General features: G+C 42.6%; 1 protein-coding gene across 4 annotated transcripts in view; it reads right to left on the reverse strand.

Annotated features, from left to right (window-relative positions):
* Positions 1-21,152, reverse strand: part of PRKAG2 (protein kinase AMP-activated non-catalytic subunit gamma 2) — a 208,752-nt gene that overhangs the window by 148,019 nt on the left and 39,581 nt on the right. The window contains exon 2 of one of the 4 annotated variants that reach the window (XM_033057249.2): positions 12,207-12,303. The exons of 1 other annotated variant lie outside the window; for it this stretch is intronic. In XM_033057249.2, coding sequence (XP_032913140.1) covers positions 12,207-12,303 — 97 coding nt within the window. Of the gene's footprint in view, positions 1-6,842; positions 6,862-7,008; positions 7,354-12,206; positions 12,304-21,152 lie in introns of those variants that run through there. 2 more of the 4 variants (XM_033057269.2, XM_033057277.1) reach the window with 2 other exon arrangements.

The following is a 21,152-nucleotide window of genomic DNA, read 5'->3' on the forward strand; positions in this document are numbered from 1 at the left end:
AGAAGAAAACCAGCCTATGTGCAATTCAAAGACATTTCTTTCAGCTGCAACAAGAAGTGGACATGGTTCTAGAGAGCTACTGAAGCCGCTGTTCTCACCACAGGTCCTCCAGCTTGGATTGCCACCACTTGGGCAGAAAAAGCTGCTAAAACTATGAATTTCAAAGGGAAGGGATTAAAGAGAGACATGAAACCAGTAAGTCCTTGATATTTCCCTGAAAACAGCTGTCTTCCAAGCTGTTCTTCCTGAGTTATCCTGATCATGGGATACTGGCAGCATCCAGCACACCCTTCCTAATTTCTGAAATTATTAACTGATCCTGACAGGCATTAATCTCCAGCAGTCTACAGCACATTCACTTTTTTTTTTTGTTTATTTCTGGGGCTGTAGACAAGATCCATCAAAAAAACTTTCAAGAGAGCATGAATTGTTTTTTGTGTTGTTCTCAATCTCAATCTTAAATCACTAGAACACATTCCTATGCTGTTTACAGAAAAAATGAAGTTTTCTTTCAAGCCTTGTGCTCTTTTGCCAGGAAACCCCACCAGTGATTCAGCCTTTGCAGAGCAGCTGAGCACAGACAGCCTGGGGTGGGATGGAATCCCTCCTGCCTGGAGCCCCAGTGTGTTTATAACGTGCAGAGAGCTCAGGGCAGTGTGGAAATGCTGTGGTGGAGGGTGCTGCTCCCCACCTCAGCAGTAGACCATCACAGAGGCACTCTGGCAAAGCCTGACTAGGATCCCCAAGCACAGGACAGCCTGATTTGTCAGCTCCCTCTCACCACGAACCACACAGCAGCGACTGGCAGCGTGTTTATTACAACAGCAGATGGACAACCTAGCAAACGTGCAAATAATGAAATGTCACTTAAAAAAAAAGGAGAGAGAGAGAGAGAAATTGAGAGAACAGCAGAGAAAGCATGCCAGGGAGGAAACCCAAACTCCCAACAGCCCCTGTGACACCACATACAAACCCATTATTAAGTGCTATTCCTGGGTGCTCAGCCAAAGACAACCTCTCTCTGCCGAGACATTTCATTCAAAAAGCACCCAAACATTAGAAACACAAGGTAAAAGCAGAAGATAACACACCTCAGTCCTGGAAAATGTGGTTGGGTGAGTGATGAGGGAATTAAGAAACCAAGACACATGACTCTAAGGAAGGACTGCAGGAGACTGGAAATGTTACGTCTTCAGATGGCACATACTCCGTGCCAATAAAAGTGCTTTCCAATACTTAGGAGTTTGTCTTACACAAATGAGACACAGGATCCCAATGTATTTGCAGAAAAAAGCCAGCATTAGCTACAAAACACAATTTCAGCCACAGTGAAATAGCAGAACTGCAGGAAACAAAAGATGATTTTACCATAATGTAATAAAAACACTTGAGCTGCTGCAGCACAGGAACAAACAATCTGAAGGGGATTCAATGCAGGGATCATATTGAGGCTTACTAAATCATCTCCACACTTCAGCTACTTTCAAAGTCACTGTGTTTTGCATTTTTTAAGTTTTCCCCCACTCTCTATTGGCCAAATTTCTTCAAAAACCATATCCTCAAGAAAAACAGAATCTGAACTGAAAACCCCCAACTGCTGGCCTTATCTGAGAAGGACTTGCAGGGTTCTCCCTTGCATATATGTGACTAAAAAAGGTGACATCTACACCAGGCAAAAGATCTCTGCCATAAATACTTGAACTGCAATTATTTTTTCCAGTTCACTGCATTTAGGAAGACAGCTGCCTGTTGCCTCCTCTTTCCATTCTTGTCAGTCAATAACCGTGAAAAATCTTGACAATTAGAAGAAAGCTTACATCTGGAAAGCCAGGCAAACAAGGGACCTGCTCTGATCTCATATTCCCTCAACTAAAAAAAAAAAATGAAGGGGAAAAAAGCAGAAGCAAAAAGGAAATTAGGGAAGGAAAGGAAAGGAAGAACAAGATGATTCTGGGCTTTGTGTGCTGAAGACCTGAATGGGAGGTCAAGGGGGACCAGCACATGGTGTCCATGATGAGGAAAGATTTCCCTCTTGGTGCCTTCCTGACACATTTTCCTACATCACTCTGCAGTTGCAGAGAACAATTTCACCTCTATGAAGTTCACAGTCACTTTGCTACAGCTTTCTTATACTTTTAGCCCCACATGTAAAGAGAGACCAATAAATACTATATGCTTTATTTTGTAAGCTAAACTAGCTTTTCCTTTCCCTAAAGAATGGATGTCTTCATTCATCACACTCTGAACTCTTTATTTAAAGCTCTATTTTGCTGAAGCAATATAAAATGCCCTCAAGGACAGAAGAAAGCTCAGATTCTCAAAGACAACCCAGAAGACTTAATCACACTCTTAGGACAGTATTCTGCCCAAACCCAGATCCATGTCCTTTAGATCCCACCCCTGACTTTGAGCTGAGACATAGTGAGATTTTGTGCCATTCCTAGATTTTCAGTTAGCAGTGACATCCAATGCTAATAAATTACAATACATCATTCATGCTGTGGGAATCCAAAGCGCTTTACAAACTGCATATCCATCCCAGAACAGCTTCATGAGTGCACTTCAGATGAGACTTTCATTGCCAGCTCTGGCTTTTTTGATTAGCTCTGGGAAGGCATTAAGGATATCTGTCCCTAGTCATCTACCCCATACTTTCTGTCCAGTCTAGAGAGAAGGGGAAAGCCAGCATCTTCGATGGGCAATGTGCTCCCGTTTCCCTGTATGGGACAGGGTGGACAATTTGCTTAAACTTTGGAGGATTCAACATAGGATAAATGAGCTCTGCATCTTACCTCTCCATCTTTACTGTCTGTAAAGTGGGAACAAAGTCGGGTTGGTTGGTTTGTTTGTTTTTTCGTTTTCCCCCTCTCTTTAGAAAGCTTTCCAAACCAGGGACTGCCTCTTACTACGGTGAGCACGGCGATGCGGAGCGTGCTTTACTCCGGCTGCATCCCCGGCTGCACGCAGCGGCACCAGCGTAGCCATGACAACGCTGGGGCTGGGGATGCTGGGGATGGGGCTGAGGATGGGGATGCTGGGGATGCTGGGGATGGGGATGTTGGGGCTGGGGATGCTGGGTCTGGGGATGCTGGGGATGGGGATGCTGGGGATGTTGGGGCTGGGGATGCTGGGGATGCTGGGGATGCTGGGGATGCTGGGGATGCTGGGGCTGGGGGTGCTGGGGCTGGGGATGTTGGGGCTGGGGACACCGGGGATGCTGGGAATACTGGAGATGCTGGGGCTGGGGATACTGGGGCTGGGGATACTGGGGTTGGGGACGCTGGGGATGCTGGGGCTGGGGATGCTGGGGCTGGGGACGCTGCTCCATCCCCGCAGGATGCTGTGCAAGCACTCTGGCAAGTGCTGTGAGCTCCCTCCTTGCTGGGCTGCAGGACCCAGCCGGGATAATTTCAGCCCAGTTTCAATCCCGGCTTTGCTCGCTGTCGAGACACACTCCCACACCGGGAGTGGCCCCACGCTCCGGGGGCACTTCCAGGTATTACTAATGTGACATTTTCTTTTCACAACTTTGGCTGCTGTGCAGAAAACAGGGTTAGCTCTCTGATGGGGTGAGCTCCAAGTGGAGTGAGATGAAGGAACCACCTTCATCTGAAGTGTCCAACTGAAAAATCCCAGAATTTAAATTTTAAGAAAAGAGGCCAGCTATGCAATTTCTGAGAAAAAACATGTTTCTTAAGAGAATTGGCAATGTCCAAGGGATAGTAAATCTCACACTTCCAGGCCCACACACACCAAGCCCTGGTCACTTGCTGAAGTCTGTCTCAAGGGATGTGCTTCAAAGAGCATCAGAATTCTGCTTGCATGAAGGTATTAGAAGACACTAGTGACCATCTCTGGAAGAAATATGGAAAAAATACTTGCCCATCTGGAAAATCTTGTGAACAATGAGACAAAAGAGAAGAACACAACAAAGAGATTACTCATTCACACTAGAAATAGCCACCACTGAAAATAAATTTTTGCAGTGGGTCCAGTTTGGAAATAATCCTCACATGGAGAGGGAAGGGAAGAAATGACACATACCCAAGGATTTTTTTTCTAATTCTTGTACATGCAGTACTAAAATTCTGAGGAAGATATTTCCCCAAGTAAACTTCAGGCTTCTTTCAAGGTCTATGACTTAGTTATTTTTTTCCAGACATAGTTCCTAGGTTAGATCTAGTGCAGAGAAGAAAACCTTAAAAACAAGCCATATCAGACTGTAGCTATCTTATTATTCTTTATGAATCCATTTAAGCACCACAATTACAACAGACCAATCTGAACAAGCTGAGGAGAAAGGACAAGCAAACACACACTCAGAGAAACCCAACTGAAAACTTAAGCTCGTTATCCACATATACCAAAAAAGCTCGTTATCCACATATACCAAAAGTCATTTCTGCCCTCTGCAATGGCTTTAAAACCCAGCAGGCACTGGTGAGCTGAAACAGGCAAATCTGCATTTGATTTGATTTGGCTGACAGTTTGTGCATCAAAATGTGTGGAGAAGCATTTGATCCTGCTTGGAGAGTGTGGGAAACATTTCCAACTTAGCAGGACACCCCGAACACGGTGACAGATGGGCAGAGTACGAGCCTGGCGCGGGAGAGGCCATTTTAGAACTGGCTGTTGCTCCAAGCCATGTGGCAGACAGTCCAAACCCATTTGTCACAAAAAAAAATGAAGCTCACACTGGAATTACCAAACCAAGGCTCAGGGAGAGCCCCTGCCTGCAGCTCAGCCTGGCACAGATACCCATCCTGCCAAGAAGCACCACTGAAAACCTCCCATGTAATTAATGAGCACCCAAGAAGGAAACAAAACAAAGCAAAACACAGCAGAATTTTTTTTTTCCCCCTCAAGATAAATTAAATCCACAAGCAGGAAATTTTGATTCAGAATAATGATTTTATTTTTTCATTACTACCAAAAATTAGGTTTATGCCAGTAATATGGTCCTAAAAATATTGGGGATTTTTTTCTCGTCAGAAACATTAATTTCTATCTATATGTACTGATCAGCTGTACAACTATTAGTATATATTTACATCCAAGTTTTCTTAACTCTTATTTTGAGGCCTATTAGAAATGGCAATTGGACTTAGAACCACAATCAGGCATTAGAAGTCATCGGATACCTATTCGGAAAGTGTCTCTTACATCACCACAGAAAGGGTAAATTTATCAAAATATACATCAGTTCTAAAAGCAAAGGCACTGGCACCTACACTGAGAAGCAGAAACAAACTGCCCTGGTGACTGTGTCCTCCCAGATGTAGATGTGACAGAGTTCAACTCACAGGGCATCACTATTTTCACACACATATAAAACATGGTGTCATATAGGGCAATGCATAAGGAAAACTTGTATAATCATATGTGCATACAGACATGGTAACCAGCTCTTACAGGTTTTTAATTGCCATTTATTTTAAACTTATTATGATTAAATATTTCTTGTCTTCAAAACAGCTTGTCACTGCCCCTACTTGGGTGGCCAAACAGGCTGAAATGACAGGAGGATTTTCTCCTCCTGATTGAAACCTGATGGCTCTTGGCTGCCTGAAGGAAACTCTGGTTACAGGTGATTTCCATCAACTCTGTGTTTTGCCTTTAAAGATTTGCAATAATATTGCATTTAATTTTCCTAGTTTCTTCTTGATGAATGTCAGACATCCCTGTACAGATTGATGGAGTGGATTTGGGAGGGGTGGGTGAGCTTTTCTGTTTATTTCAAACTCGGGCATTTTTTAAAAAGTAAATACATTTGTATTTCACTCCCAGTAATAAAAATGCACTAAATTGAAGCACAACCAAGTCTTCTTTTGCTGGGTTTCCCACTGCTTCCTTTTGAATTGAGGGCTGTCCCCTTGCCAGCAGGATCCATTTCATCCTGCTGCCCATCATTCCCTCCTCCATCAGATAATCCTGCCCCTCCAGGCTCCCAGCTGCAGCAACTCCAGTTTCCTCACACCTCCCAGGGCTGCTCAAAGTCAGCAGCGCCTCTGCTTTCCTGCCTGTCCTGCGTTCACCACAGAGGGGACAGAGCTGAGCGTGAATTCTCTTCCCCAAAGGCTGACAGCCTCATCTCTCCTGTGGCCCATAACGGTGAACAACAAGCAAAACACACAAGATGCTGGCAAAATAGCCTGCGTTTTACACTGGATTAAATTTCATTCGCTATTCACCATCACCCCACTAACAGAAGATCTTGAAACCCTTCAGGCTCTGATCCCAGGATGGAGCCGCCTCATCCGTTTTGGATGTTCATTATCTCACAGATCCACTAATTGCAGTGCAAACTGCGTGTGTTCAGCACTAATTCTGGTAGTAAAAAGGGAAAAATGCAAGGAGGAACACATGAAGCCAGTAATACAGCTCTTTATCCTGACAAACCTCATCAAATATCAAATTAAAATCATTAAGCAAAACAGCAGTTCCTGAAAACCTGTGATTTGGGGTTGCAGTGACTAGCCATGGCAATTAGTTGCTCAGCAGTTCAGGAGGCTGAGATGAGCAGTAGGAGAAACCAAGCATTGCAGGATGCAGAGACCAGATGGTTTTAGGCTGAAAATAAATGAACACCCCTCAAATGATAATTTCTCTTTCCAAAACATTAATGAAAAGTTATGCAAGGGAAAAAAAGAAAAAAAAAAAACAAAAACCCAAACCCAAGCTACATTCTTTAACTAGATAAAAGAACATGTTGTTCAGCCTTGGAGTATCTATTCTAATTAAATGCTCTAAAAACAGGACAACAGCCCCGTGCCAGTCATGCATACAAAAGAGACAAAACACGATAAAAAAACCAAAATACCCAAGAACCATGCATTTCTTACACAGCCTGAAGAATTCCTGCCTCTCGGCAGCCTCCTGCAGTGCACTCGAGCATCCACCTAAATGAATGCAAAGCCTATTTTCCCCTTCTAAGATAAATTAATTTAATAATAAAAATAATCAAATCCAGAGAAACCCAGGGACGATCGAGCCCCGGCTCTGACTTACAGCTCTGAAAAATCCTGCAGTCTGGCTGGAAACGTCCATCGAAGAACTGCATTGAAAGCTTTTCCCTAAAGGCAAGCGCATTTAAACATCTCGGGCTCTGCTACTGGAGCCGATGCTGCAACAGATGGGGAGCAGGGCTGGGTGTGTTCGTGCCTCCCATCGCGGGGATGGCAGAGCCCTGGGTACCGCAGGAGGAGGAAGGCGGGCGGGTTTGTCCCCGCTGCGGGATCCCTGCCAAGAGCATCGGGCATCGCGGCGGGTCCGGCTCTGCCGGCAGCGCGGGAGGGGCCGGGCAGCTTTGGGCGCGTTTGGAGATGCTCAGGGTTCAAAAACCTCGGGTGTTTTTAATGAGGTCTGAAAGGGGGGGGAAAAAAAGATCCCGTTTTCAATAGAGAAGTTTCAGATGATTGAGGTTGTGGCTGCATCGGTATCAAATACCTTGGGGAAGGTAGCACACAGCAGTAAATGCGTTTTCAAGGCTGCAGTCTCTGCTGCTCCATAATAGCTCTATTTCCCACTTAACCACAGCTCCACTTTGTAGCTGCACAAAAGTCACATTATTTCTCTGGGCTTAAGTTTTCCCATCTGCAGCATGAACAGGGGATGACTTGGCTGACTTTTTAATTTATTATAAAGACCTCGCTGGGAAAATAAAATGTCAGAGCACAAAGTATAACCATCAAAAGTATCACCATCCAAAAAAAGATAATAGTCATTCTGAAAGGGCACCACATGAGCAAATGCTTAGCAGAGCAATGCAAACTCTCCCAGTAGGAGCTGAGGGATGGTGGGGATTTGAGTTTTCTTCTTCATCAAGATAAATCCCTCTTTTATAACCCATTCAGCTTTGATTACTCCACCAACCAGTCTCACGCTGTCCTTTACTGGCAATGAAATTGTTCCCCAGACCATGGTGGCATATCCTTGGGCAAGATGCTATCAAAGGCTGGCTCAGATGAGGACACCTCTGCTAGAACAAAGCAAAAGAAAACAAAAGGCAGACAGGTCATCCCTGCAGAGGCATCAGAACACCATGCAATGAACTGGCACCTCTCTGGAGAAACACGTGGCCAGATCCTGAGCCACAGAACATTGCCAATCCTATCTTGGTCATCTCAAAACACATTTGTGAGGATCTGTTGAAAAACTCCCTAAGATGGAGGGTTTGCTTTAATTAATGACTCCAGGTCACTAAACCATTAAACCAGTGGAGTGGACTTGGCTTACACATCACTCTCAGTCTATTTTTCACATTCACTGGAGGATGCTGCATCCTTTTGCAAGAGGATGCAGCCAACACTGACCTTAATTCTGTCCACATCAAATAACAAATATCACTGAGGCTGAGCAGTACCTTTTCTCCAGCAGCAAAAGAGATGAGGGGCAGGTGACACTCCTCGTGTGCCAGGCAGAGAGCACATCCTAGGAACCATCCACTGCTCTCCCTTCCTTTGGTGTGCTAAGTGCCTCTGATAACACAAGCCCCTCGGGAGCAAAAAAGCTGAAAATGGTACATAGTGTTCACTCACAAATGGCAGCTTTTGCTTGAATATTTTCAAGACAAGATCACTGGCAGCCCTTTTTAACAGAAACATGCACAAATATTTGGTGCTTAGATTTTTTTTCCCCAGATAAATGAATATTTTATGCATGCAGAATGTACAAATAGTTTATGAAAATAAACAAGCTTCCTCTTAAATTCTGTTTAAGGGGTACAAGAGAAACCAGTCAACTAGCTGGAGCAAGCAAAACACATTTTGTCTCTCCTCCTTGAGCTATAGAAGAAAGGAAGGAATCTGTGGATGACCTAGAGAGGGTAAAAGGGAAGATTGAATTCATAGTGGAATAAAAAGGGTTCTCCTACAAAGCACAGTTCAGGTCAAATGCTTCTCTGTATAGGTAACTTCTAAGGATTACTCTGATTAGCAATCAGATCAAATAAAAAGGGGCATTAGCAGCCAGGAAAATGTCCCAAATCCCTAAGTCATCCCTTTCAAATCACTTACAGGGCTCAGGTCAATGTAGCCAATGCCAAAAATCATCCTGACTTATTAAAAAGCTTTTTTTTTAAAAAAAATATATATATTAAAATTGTTTCTGGTCTCAAAGTCTGATTGGCACAGAAACATGCCTTTTCCTCCCCCACCTTTGAATAAGGAGTGTGAAACAGATTGCACAACTACATCTCAGATATGCAGAACAGTTAATGGTTTAGATACCATTTCATAAATATTTGCTGAACTAGTTTTTGGATTCTGTCCAGTTTCTGACAGACATTAAAAACATTGAATAATTTGCCATTTTCTTTCACCCTTCTGGGATGAAAAATAGGCAGGGAGATTTTATTGCTATCATTTCTTACTATTATTTAATGACTACTCTCATTTATGTTGATGTGTCCTGCCAAAGAAGCCCAAGTGATTCTTGAATCTGCAGGCCTGAGGTGTCCAAATCACATTTATGTAAATATTTATATATTCTCTATTAAATATTCCCATACTGAATACCTGGGCTCATATGTGGTTGTGTAAGCAAGTGGTGAAGATCTGAGAGAAACCAACTAATAATTTCTGAATAAATGCCTTGTTTCATATTGGGATTTCGAGTGCCTGTGCTCTATCAGAGATGCTGAGGCTCACTGGCTAAAAGCAGCAGTGAGTTACTGATGGTGTAATATGGGAAATTACACAAATAAATTTATTTGATGATGTTTTCAACCATATTTTACTGGCAAGTTCTAGGAATCTCTATGAACAGGGATCCAAAAGTCCAGCCATCTCCTTGCTTCCTTACATATTAAGGACAATTCAAGAGGTTCCAGAAAATGTTTTATATAATTAACTTTCCATGACAATAGATTTTTCAGATATTTTCAATTTTTTCCCCTCAATTCTTAAGTCCTTGCATCTCAAGCTCAGCAGTCATTATTCATTTTATACATATATGTCTTTAAAAAAAAGTTCTTTTCAGAGCACTTTCAGATCACTCACATATTTAGACTGACTGTAGGATTATCACTCTTTACCAGGCAGTAATGCTGGAGGGAAAACAAATCACCAAAATCTGCTTGTGTCTTGGACTGTGAATCACACACTCACTTATGGCCCAAAGACCAAACTCTGAGCAAAGCAGATTTATGACTCTCACATTTTCACCAGCATAAAGCTACAGAATTCTTTGCCCAACTGAAACAGGCGTTCTTTACTGGTTTATTTTTCCATTCAAAGAGTTTGGTTTTCAAAAATTCAGAGCCAGACCTCTCAAACAGCTTCAGATTTGACTGCACATAATTCCTGCACAATTTCCTCGAACTCTTCCAAAACACCAAGCCTATTTCACCTTTTTGGTCCAAGTACAAGCCCAAAGTATCATAAATTTCTAACTGGCAATACAGCAACCTTCCACAACTTTTCCCAGAGGAGCCTGAAAATGTCTGGCTATTGGTTGTTGTTATTTATAGTCCATAATTTTCCATGAAGATATGGTGGGTTTGTAAGTACTCCATAAATTAGATGAGTTCATGGGGCCAGCTTCCATTATAGTTTCCTTTTTCTTACAAGGCTAACAGTGCCTTGAAATCAATGGAGCTTCTGTCTGTGAAGGTATCACTTCAGAACAAAGCAGATACAGCAATTATTGAAGTGCAAGGTGAGCCAGAGCTCTGCATGGCAGGACAGGGCTTTTGTTCAGTGTGTAATTAAGAAAGATTTTTCATAGTTTTTTACAGCCAACACAGCCATCATATTCATGGTTGCCCTGTCCCTACTCCTACTGAGCACGAGCAGCAACCAAAAGCAATGTGCAACACAGATGTACAGCCTCCAGCCAAGAAGCCAAAGCACCTGGGGGATGCTCAGATGAGAGAAGCAACTCCTTGAAGGGCAGGGAAAGCAACAGCAGCAGCTGGGAGACCAGCAGAGCCCAAGGGGAAGATGAAATGGGGAGAAAAATATTCTTAACTGCACCATAAAATACACCAGCTCTTAGCTGAACACCCAACATAGTCTCTCAAGAGTTGATGTCAGGCAAAGGATAGCTGTGGTCTGCAAGACCTGGAAAAGGGAGTACAAGAAAAACACCAAAAACATTCAGCCTCAAGAGGTAGGAGGGATGAACTGTGGAGTCCACCCCACCCAAACCAGGCAAAACTGCAATGCAGGGTGATGGGGATGGTACAAAATTGAAAAAGAGAGGAGTAGAGAAAAATATCCCATGACAAAAAAAAATCCACAGTTTACTCCTTCTCTTCATCTCAAACAGCCACAATTTTTTCCTTTCAATTTTTCAGCATGATCTACCAAGCAATGAACCAAGTAGCTGGGATTCCTGACTCACTGCTGACAAGCCAGAAGAAGAACATCCATGTGAGAAACATCAAACCCCAGTGAGCAATCATCCATCTCTCCTGGGGGAGGGAGCACCCTGCCAGCCTCTGCAGTGAAGATGGATCACACTGCACCAGGGATGCCTCAGCCAGCAGGCACACCTAAAGCAGGATGGCTGCATTCTCAAGTCTAGCTCTTCAGCAGGACTCACACAGAGGGGTTTTTCCCTCTGTATTTGTGTATATACCCAGATGCAGAGGACATTGAAATGATGGTGTTTGTACAAAGGCAGTACTGGAGGCTGCACAACAACAACAACCTTGTGCTTGCTCCACATGGACCCCACTGCCCTTCCCACCTGTCAGGATCTCACAGATGGAGGGATGGAGCCTCTTTCCTGTATCATGGTGGGAGAAAAAGGGTGGAGACACTTCTGGAGAGGTGCCAGTGCAGAGCTGTGCTGTGTCTGGAGTCAGTGGAGATCTCTGGGTGCCTGGGGAGAACGACCAAGTCTGAGCTAGGTTATAATGTTCTGTAACTCAGGGAGTGAAGGACCAACACTTTGGACTATAATCCTCTGTGGTGTGGGTGAAACTCCTCAGAGATGGCCTGGTCTCTGAGGATGAATAAGCCAGAGAGCAAAATTAATGTCAGGAACTTGGTGGTGACTCTGTGGTGCCTCATTCAGCTTTGCTCAGGGCCTTTGGAGGGGCTGCCACACTGGTATCACTGATGAGCTGGGAGGTTTTGAATCAATAGCAATCAGTAATTCAGGATGACCAGATTTAAACACTGTGGATGAGCTCAGAGTCCCCACTGTTTTTGTTCTATACTGAATTTAAAAAGTTTTGAAGGACACAGGATGGGTCTTACCTTGCTTCTACTGTACCCCTTAAGAGCTTGGATGAGAAACACCCTTTGTAGGCCAGAAACAGTCCCACAAGACAATAGAAGAATGATAGTGCAGCACCTGGAAAGGGGAGAAAACCACAGGGAAGTAGGATCTGGTGGGTTATGGGTAAGAACTCCAACAGGGGAGCTCCAACCAGCATAACATCCTTTTATATCTATGTGCAAAGGCTATTTGGATAGATATAAATGTGAATTCTGCAATATGGCTTTCAGCTTCTCTGATCCCAGAGTGGCATCTCTGAGGACCAGCACTTCCATGAGGACACAGCAGTGGCCACACAGATGAATGGAGATGCTTCAGCTCTGCTGCTGCCTCGATCTCTCTGCCTTTGGGCTGCTCTGTGCTCCCTGTCTTGGCAACATGCACTGCTCCTGGGGGCTGTGGCAGCAACAGGGATAAGGCAGTCAGTGCCAAAAAAAAAAAAACAGAACAGGGTGAAAAAATGAGGCAGAAAGGAGAAAAACGTGATGGTAATTAGCTGCACATAAACCCAGCCACACCTGAGCAGTCTGTAACATTTTAAGACTGGTTTAGAGATTATGGTGGAGAACACAGAATGCTACAGCACATCTGCAGCTCTCAGGAGAGCACTAATTATTTACTCAAAAGAAAACATCCCTCTACAATAACATCACAGCACACCCATCCAGGAATTAAGATGCTCTTGCACGCTCACAGCAAATTTTGTTTTCTTTGAACCTCATGATTTAGGTTCGACTGATGTGGTGGATGCTGAGTTATTTCATTGAAGTTGTCCCCATGCCTGCAGGGCCCAGCTGAATTACCCACGTCCTCACATCTTTGTACAGCCTGGCTAGGGACAATATGTTCTTCAGGTCAGGGATTTTGGGCCTTCTAAGGCACTCTGTGCACGTAGCAACTTTGCTCTATGTAGGTTTTACCTTTTGTGGGTGTGCAATAAATAGTAACCATTAACTTTGAATTGAAGCAAGGACCCACCTAGAAAAGGATAAAGTGGCTGCCTACATACCAGAAGGAACAGTTAAAATGTCATCAAAGGTTTAGAAGCTGAAGTACAAAGATCTCTGCTGGTATTAACTGGCTTTAGAAAAAAAAAAGAAAAAACAGAGGTAAGAGCACCTTGCAGCATTTAAAGTAGGTCAGCACTGCCAGAAAAGAAATACTTTTAAATACATCGTGATGCAGAAACCTGATACGGAGTTACAAATTCACCAGAAAGAATTTGCCAGCTTAACTAAAAGAGAAGTAAATGAGTTTATCCACTCAATTTAATTTAGAGACATGCAGCAGTTGGGGCTGAATGTAACAAGTACGAGCCACATCAACACTTTCAGACTGGCATGAACGCTCCAGGAATAGTAACATCCACAGTTTTATGCTGGCTCCTATTGGAATGAGCAGCCAGAGTGTAACTAGAGATGATCACAGGGGTTTCTGGAATACAGATGGACCATTTTCCTGAGAGTGGTTCATCCACTCCCACAGCACTGGTGGTTCCCCAGCTCGCAGGGAAGATGCTCCACAGGGCTGGTGTCAGAGCAGAGATGTCACACTGGGCTGGTGTGGCACACAGGGCTGGTGTGGCACACAGGGCTGGTGTCAGAGCAGAGATGTCACACTGGGCTGGAGTGGCACACAGGGCTGGTGTCAGAGCAGAGATGTCACACAGGGTGGTGTGGCACACAGGGCTGGTGTGCTCTCAAAGTCTCTCATTGCAAACAGCAGCACTTTAAATACATCATGGACACAAAATCTGCCTAAAGAAAAGTGAATGCAGTTTGATTTTAAAGAATCCAACTAATAAAGAACCAACAATTTTTTAAAAAATCGAATACAAGTACAAATGATCACATCAGAAGAAACATTTATGTCAGTTTCTGCAGTATTCTTGTTTTAATTTTTTTTTGCTTTCTTGGGTTGAGTTTTTTAAAAGTAAGACAAGTTGCACACAAAGCAATCACTAAGGCATATATATAAACCAGACTTTTTTCACTTAAGAGATTCATGAAATAATTTAAAAGGGGAAGTCTTTTAAAGGCTGTAACCTTTACACCTTACAAAAAGAAAGGGTGTAAATTGTCACTCATACTGTGACTCTGGTTAATAAAATAATAATAATGTGTCTGAATGTATGCACATCTATCTGAAAAAATACACACACGCATGTATATATAAATATGGGCACATGCATAAAAAACTACTGTTGCAGTTGAATATTTTTAGTTCTTCCCACTCTCCATGGCCTCCCTGTTACATCCATATTTTAAATGATGAAGGATGACTTTGTGGTTGAGGTTGGCAGGGTACCCACATTCTATTCCCAGTAGATAAATTCCAGCAAGCCCTGAAGGCTGATGGGTCTTTTTTCTCAATCATATCTTGACTATGTTTGTTTAGGAAGAGTTGGTTTGGTTTTTTTTAATACCTCTAGCATTTTGTAGAACTGGAAGAAAAAGCAATTATTATTATTTTTTTAAACTTTGTACATTTGACAAAATATTGACTTAAACACACAAATAAAATAGCAACAACAACTACAACCTACACATAAAGCATCACTTCTTTGATTCCTCTCACTAAAGTTGCTCTTCACAGACATCAGGGCTTCCAAACCTGCCCCAAACACCCCAGATTCCACTGGGGGCAGCACCACAAGCCCCAAATCTGTTTTGGGGAGATTTTATGAATCATACTAAAAAAATACTGAAGATTGCAATCTGAACATTAATTATGGCATACCAATTTTAAAAAATCAACCAATTTAACCCATCTTTCATCAAGGCATAGACAAGCCCAAGTTGGAAAAGACCTCAAAAGATCATCCAGACCAATCTTTCATGGAAAGGGAGCCTAGATGAGATATCCAGCACTCTGCCCAATCACATCCTGAAAACCTCCTGGAAACACCAATTCCATACCTCCAACACCACATTTATATAGTGTTTATTTTAATCACTAAGTTAGAGTGCTGCACTGGGTAACAAAAGTCTGAAGGCTTTTGGGCTGACAGAAATCCCCCTGTGAGTGCCCAACCACCTCCCTCCAGCTGTCAGCACCAGAGCAGCTTCTGAACAGCAACACATCCCATAAACAGCAGGAGCATCTGTTTTGAAGGTTGGAGACTGAAATCTTGTTTCTTGGTAACATTCAGTATTTCAAAGCATATTCTTATGTGTTTCATAAAATGTCTTTTTCTTCCTTTTCTAGTACTTTTGAGCCTATATACATTTTCCAATGAGAATAGGGGTGGTGGATATGGGTCCCAGTCCCAATCTCTGAGCTGATTCCCAACATGGACCTGGGCAAAATTGTGCTTTGCTATGGCAGGTCCAATGAGACCTGACAGACCTGATATAAGATCTAATAATATTTCCACTGATTTATCAGCAAGAATCACTCTTCCACACCAGGTTGTGCAGTCAGATTTGCAAAATCCAGGAGCATCAGTTTAGACCAAGCAGGTACTATGACAAGTCTTTTTTATTTACCATGAATAGGAAAAACCATTAATGGCTCTTCCAAAAACATTGCTGTTTTCATTTTTGCCCTCCTGGCTGTTCTTTGTTTTTTTAGGCCACACTCTATTCAGAGGTACCTTTTAACAGAACATACAGTAACAAGTATTGTTTAGTGAAATTCCGATATAAAGATAAAAATACGGAATCAAACAAGGAAGCACCAAGAAACCTGAGAAGTCATTTGGCCACAACACCAGCATTGAGTATGACAAACAGCAGCTTTGGATCTTGATCAACAAACAGCCAGTGGTTGAGGGCTTTGCAAACAACTCCAGAAAGTCTTTCAACCTAGCCCCTGATGACAGATACCTCTGTAGAGCTCCTGCCAAAAATAATTCTCCCCTACAGCCCAGTAATATATTCCAAAAAGAGAATTTTATTTACTTTAGGATATGTTAATTACTATTTGTGTGTGCTATTAGCAGCGATTTCTTAAGAATGCACAAGTTGTCAGCTATTTTGGAAGAAAAAAAGGAGGAATTGCAGCTACAAAATACTCCTGGGTTTACCCTCTCCCAGGACTTGAATTAAAACATTATGAGTGTGGCATAATATACCAGCTACAAAGTTCCAAAATAGAATAAACATTTCCATCCACGTACAGCTCAAGATATTTGTTTCTCCAGGACCACTGCCTCTCTTGATTGCAAAGCAGCTTTTGAAAACAGATTTCTCAGTCCCACAGCTTTCCACTCTAATGCTCCTGAAATATGCCCCTTTAACAAGTTGCAGGAAGACCTCGGGGACCTCCTGCTGAAACTCTGACAGCACAGAGACATTATGATAAACTGGCTTCCACCTCAGCTAAAGCTTTTTTATGAAAGATTTTTCCATACAGAATTCATTCCTTGCTGTTAAGAATCTGATTACTTCTCTTCAGAGCATCAGTACAAATTTCCACTGAAAGCTTATCAGCAGAGACTGTTTCTGGGAAAGGAATAAGAGAAATATATCTAACTTGAACTTTGCAGTACAGCCTTTCATTGCCTTTGGAAGCTATGCTGTGAAGTCAGATTTTTGTGTAATACACTGACATCTCGAGCATCAGTAGAAAGCTAATTTGGTTTATTTGCTCTAAGGCAGGAAGAAGGGAAGCAGAAAGCATCTGGAAGAAGAAAATTAAAACCTTAAAACTGCCTGGAAAACACCATTTCAAATGCTAGATTTCAAGGTCACGGAAGGAAGTGACCACTGACTGGACTATATTTAAATGTATTATGAAGCTCAATACTGTGCTTATTTTTAGGCAAGAATAATAACTATTCCCCTTTCTTCTGTACAAACTTATTCCTAACAGGCATCCTGTCCAAAGAGTCATCCAGGGCAACTCCAAACATTGACAGGAGTACAGTACAGGGCTACATGGTTGCCTACAGGAACACTTATTTTTTCTAAGAGCAAACACTTATTTTTACCAAAGAGATACTAGCAGTGCATTTCCAAGATGGAGTTTCCTTCCCCAGGTCCAAATCCAATGTCTAATCCAGTGAATGATGATCCAGATGCCCTGTCAGACTCTAGATTACATCCCAGCTGAAAGACAGTCTAGTCAGTATCCCTCAAAATGTCTCAGCCTTAACCTCGCTGTGATAATTTTTGCTGTGGTCTTCCAATCCAGAGCTTGCCCAGACAAGTGCTTCAGAACCATCCAGAGTAAAGTGAGTACCAGCAACATCCACTAGCTTATGACATGGTTAACCTTTCTGAATCCATTCCTCACTTCAGTTTTACAAAAATTAAGAGGTTTATCTAACTTAGTGCTAGACTTTGAGCTTCGTGTACTGAAAGGACAAGCATAATGTTCTTGCATTAACTGATTAGTGGATCACTGGGAGAAGAAAAGGTGATTCACATGCTCAAATGGAGGTGCTTGGGACAGAAAGGATTTCCTCTTCTTCCTTCCTTCCTTCCTGCCCCAATGTGAAAGTGCTTTGTGTGGTTGCTTTTCATCTTTTTATGTGCAGTCACATTTCCACAGCCACCTTGGAAAATTATCTAACAAATTCTTCCGGCTAGGAAAGAAAATTTCAGAATAAAAAGCTGGTAGCAGTCTTGATTACTCCAGCCCCTTTCCTGCAGAACATCATGGTGGTAGATTTTGGTTTCAGTGACACTGGACTGTAGTGGGTCCCTGTATATGAGGTATAATAAATGTTCTGTAGATCCTTGTAGCATGAAACGTTTGGAGATGGTAAATACCAACTCTGACAGAGGAGCACCTCTTGCAAAGAACTGGCATCAGTCATGGAACAAAAAGCAAACACAGCACTTCAGGGATGTATCTCCAAGTTTCTGTCTCTCACAAACGTCCCTGCACACACTCCACCAACACGCTCATGGCAACCAGTGCCACTGCACACAGAATTTTTGAGACATTAATTTTGTTGTCCTAAGCAACCACCAGATCAGTTTGTTCCTCCAGATGTAACCACAAACACTCAGCAGCTTAAGCTAAACTCTCTGACCAACTTCATGTCTTTTTTTTTTTTTTTTCCATTAAGGAAATGAGGTAACAGGACAATGCAGAACAGTCCATATTGATCTTACCCCACTACTAAATTTCTTCAGTTTATGAAAATCACTAAGAAGTAGTTTCTGTGTTAGCTACTCAGAAAGCTGTAGAGCAAGTCAGTACCTCTAACACATTACAAAACTAAAGTCATAAGCTTGATGTACGGCTTTAGTTACAGCCACATGCTCAAAACAAGGATTGCATCTGAATGTAGTATTTTGCAATTGCTATTTTAACAACCTGTTTTAAGTTGCCTTCAAGCCTTGCCAAACTGTAATGAGAAAGAGCAGAAATTTTCCAAAGCTGCGTCTGCCCAAAGACGCTGAGAAAACTTCAGCCAAAATATTTAAGCCATTCCTAAAAAATGGTGCAGAGAATATTTCTATATAAGAAAAAAATTTCTGGTGAATTTTAGGAGATTTCTAGCTTCTCCTTGGTTTGGGTCTAAGAGTTATGACTTGGCAGGACAGACTGCTTAAGGCAAACATCTCTGTTGTCTATACAGAAATGAACCTAAATTGAACTACTTTATACAGGACTTTAATGCTTGCATTGGGCAAGCACTGGCAGCAGTGGGACTGAAAAACTGAGCTTCTTCAAATAAGGGGAGTGAAAATGTGGGAGATAATGTGGCCAGACTAACAAGTAAGCAGCTGTGGTATCTGAGAATATCTCAAAAGGAGCAAGGGATTGAGAGGTAGAGGACAGAATCTAATACTTGCTGGACAAGGAGACTGAAACGAGTTAAGACATCCACAGAATGGAAGTTGGGATTAAGAACAGGCATGAGGCAGGGACAGTGCAAAGTGGCTGAAAGCAGAGGATGTGAGTGAGACAGCTTTATTGGGAATGGGCAAAAGAGACTTCACTTCCTGTCCACCTCCAAAAGATTAAACAGAATCAATTCCTCCTGAAGAAAACTGGACTGGGTAAACTGACACTATGAGCAGGAGCCAGCTAAGACTGAGACACCCAAATTCAGGTGTCTCACCACAAATGCCTACATACGACCTAGTGTGTGAATCCCAGGATAGAAAATAAATGTGAAAGGTGGCATTCAGAGGCTGAAATGGAGGTCCTTATTGCCATCTGAGGCAACACAGGTGAGGGCACAAGGCTGACATCTGCCACAGCATCTACATGGGGCCTGCATTCCATGGGAGAATGTCACCAGTTTGGCTGGAGTCCTTTGGCAGAACATATGTTACTGTTTGTGACTGACATGTCCTCTCCAGAGAGGGGACAGCACCAGTACCCCAGTGTCAATGGGGAAAGCTGAAGGCCCGGTAGGAAATCTTAGCACAGCTCCAGTGGTACCTTACAGGCTTATAAATGGGCATCCTAAAGGATCTGCAGAAAAGAAAGGAATCTAAGTTGGACAAGCTGCTTGTGTCCAAATGTTTCTCAGATTTTGAGGCACTGACTTTGTAACCTTACCAATATTCTTTCAACACTTCTTGCATTTTCTTATATAAAGGCCTCATATATATGAATTTGGACTGGGGTAGCCAGGAGCATCTGATGAAATTCAAACAAGTCTCCTTTGATTTGTGATAGCCCATAAAACAGCACTAGGCATACATAATGCACAGCATGCTCTCTACAGATAGGTCCCTTTGCCAACTAAAGCAACCCCAGAGATGGTTTTCCTAACCACTAAAGACAAATATGTTTAAACAAATGGTTTATGAAATCCAATAGCAAGGCACTGAGAGCAAGGCCAGTCTAGTTTGATTTCTCTGCCTCCTGTTTATCTCTCCTTGAGGAATTCAAACTGAGAAGTCCTTGTGTAACTCGTGAAGACCAAAGAGGAAGCTCAAAGCACTGTGAAAAGGTTCGTGAAGACAACAACTGGAAACAGATACACGCTTTGCACTATGTTAATCATGAACACTTTTTGTTTGAAATCTCAAACACAAGCTCAAGCAATTCAAGCCCCAAACCTGATGCGGATATTTGGCAATCACCAATCTGTGTGCAAAAGAATAAAGAAAACCCTGCTCTTTGTACTGCTGTTAGAGCTGTTTACTTTCTGGCGTGAGTTCGCAGTTCCTGAGATCTTAGAATAAGTTCTGTAACCGCAGAGCTGCAAAAGTTTGAGAACTGTACCAGACCTTGGGCCAGCAGTTCAACAAACAACTACAAAAGAAGAGTTCAGATCTTCAAAGAGAAAGAGGAAGGAAATCAGCTGTCAGCTAGTTTAAAAAAAAAATTTAAAAAGAAAAAAGATGCAGATGATTTATCGCTTACCAGTTTACCTAAGAAAAAATCCCAACAACCTGTGAGACTAACTGTGAAAGGGAATGGAAGCTGAAATTTTCCCCTTCAAGGGGTCACAGTATTTTTTTCAGCAGGGATGGGATGTGTGGACCTTTACAGAGACACCAAAGGGCAGCCAGTCCCAACCCCTGTCCCTCAGCCCATCACACTGAGCAGCACTAGCTGCTTCTTCAGGAGTCAGACACAGCCCAAGCTCTCACAGAGAGCACTGAAATGAATTCTCCACACCCAGGGGACTGTGATTTCTATCACACACACAGAAAAGTTAAATCAAAGCCATCTCAGCAACCTCAGCTTTTTAGGCCCAGTCTTGTAGCTGTACAGCATTTCAACAAGAGGTTCACAGCTCCACACCAGATCCTCCAAGTGGGAATGCACAGATGCCCTTGGGGAAAAAAAATCCACAATATCCCTAGGATAATGCCACTGTGACATCCCAAAACTACTAACATCTAATATATTTCAAATGACTTTGATGTTCTGTTGCTATTTCTTCCAACCAAAACTTTTGATGCTTTCACTGAAGGAATGAGATTAAAAAAACAGGCAACAGAAGAGAGAAGTATGGGATCCCAAGATAAAATAGGAAGAAATTTGCTTTGATTTTCTTCTAT

Source organism: Catharus ustulatus, chromosome 1 (genome assembly GCF_009819885.2).
Source record: "Catharus ustulatus isolate bCatUst1 chromosome 1, bCatUst1.pri.v2, whole genome shotgun sequence".
NCBI classification, from domain to species: domain Eukaryota; kingdom Metazoa; phylum Chordata; class Aves; order Passeriformes; family Turdidae; genus Catharus; species Catharus ustulatus.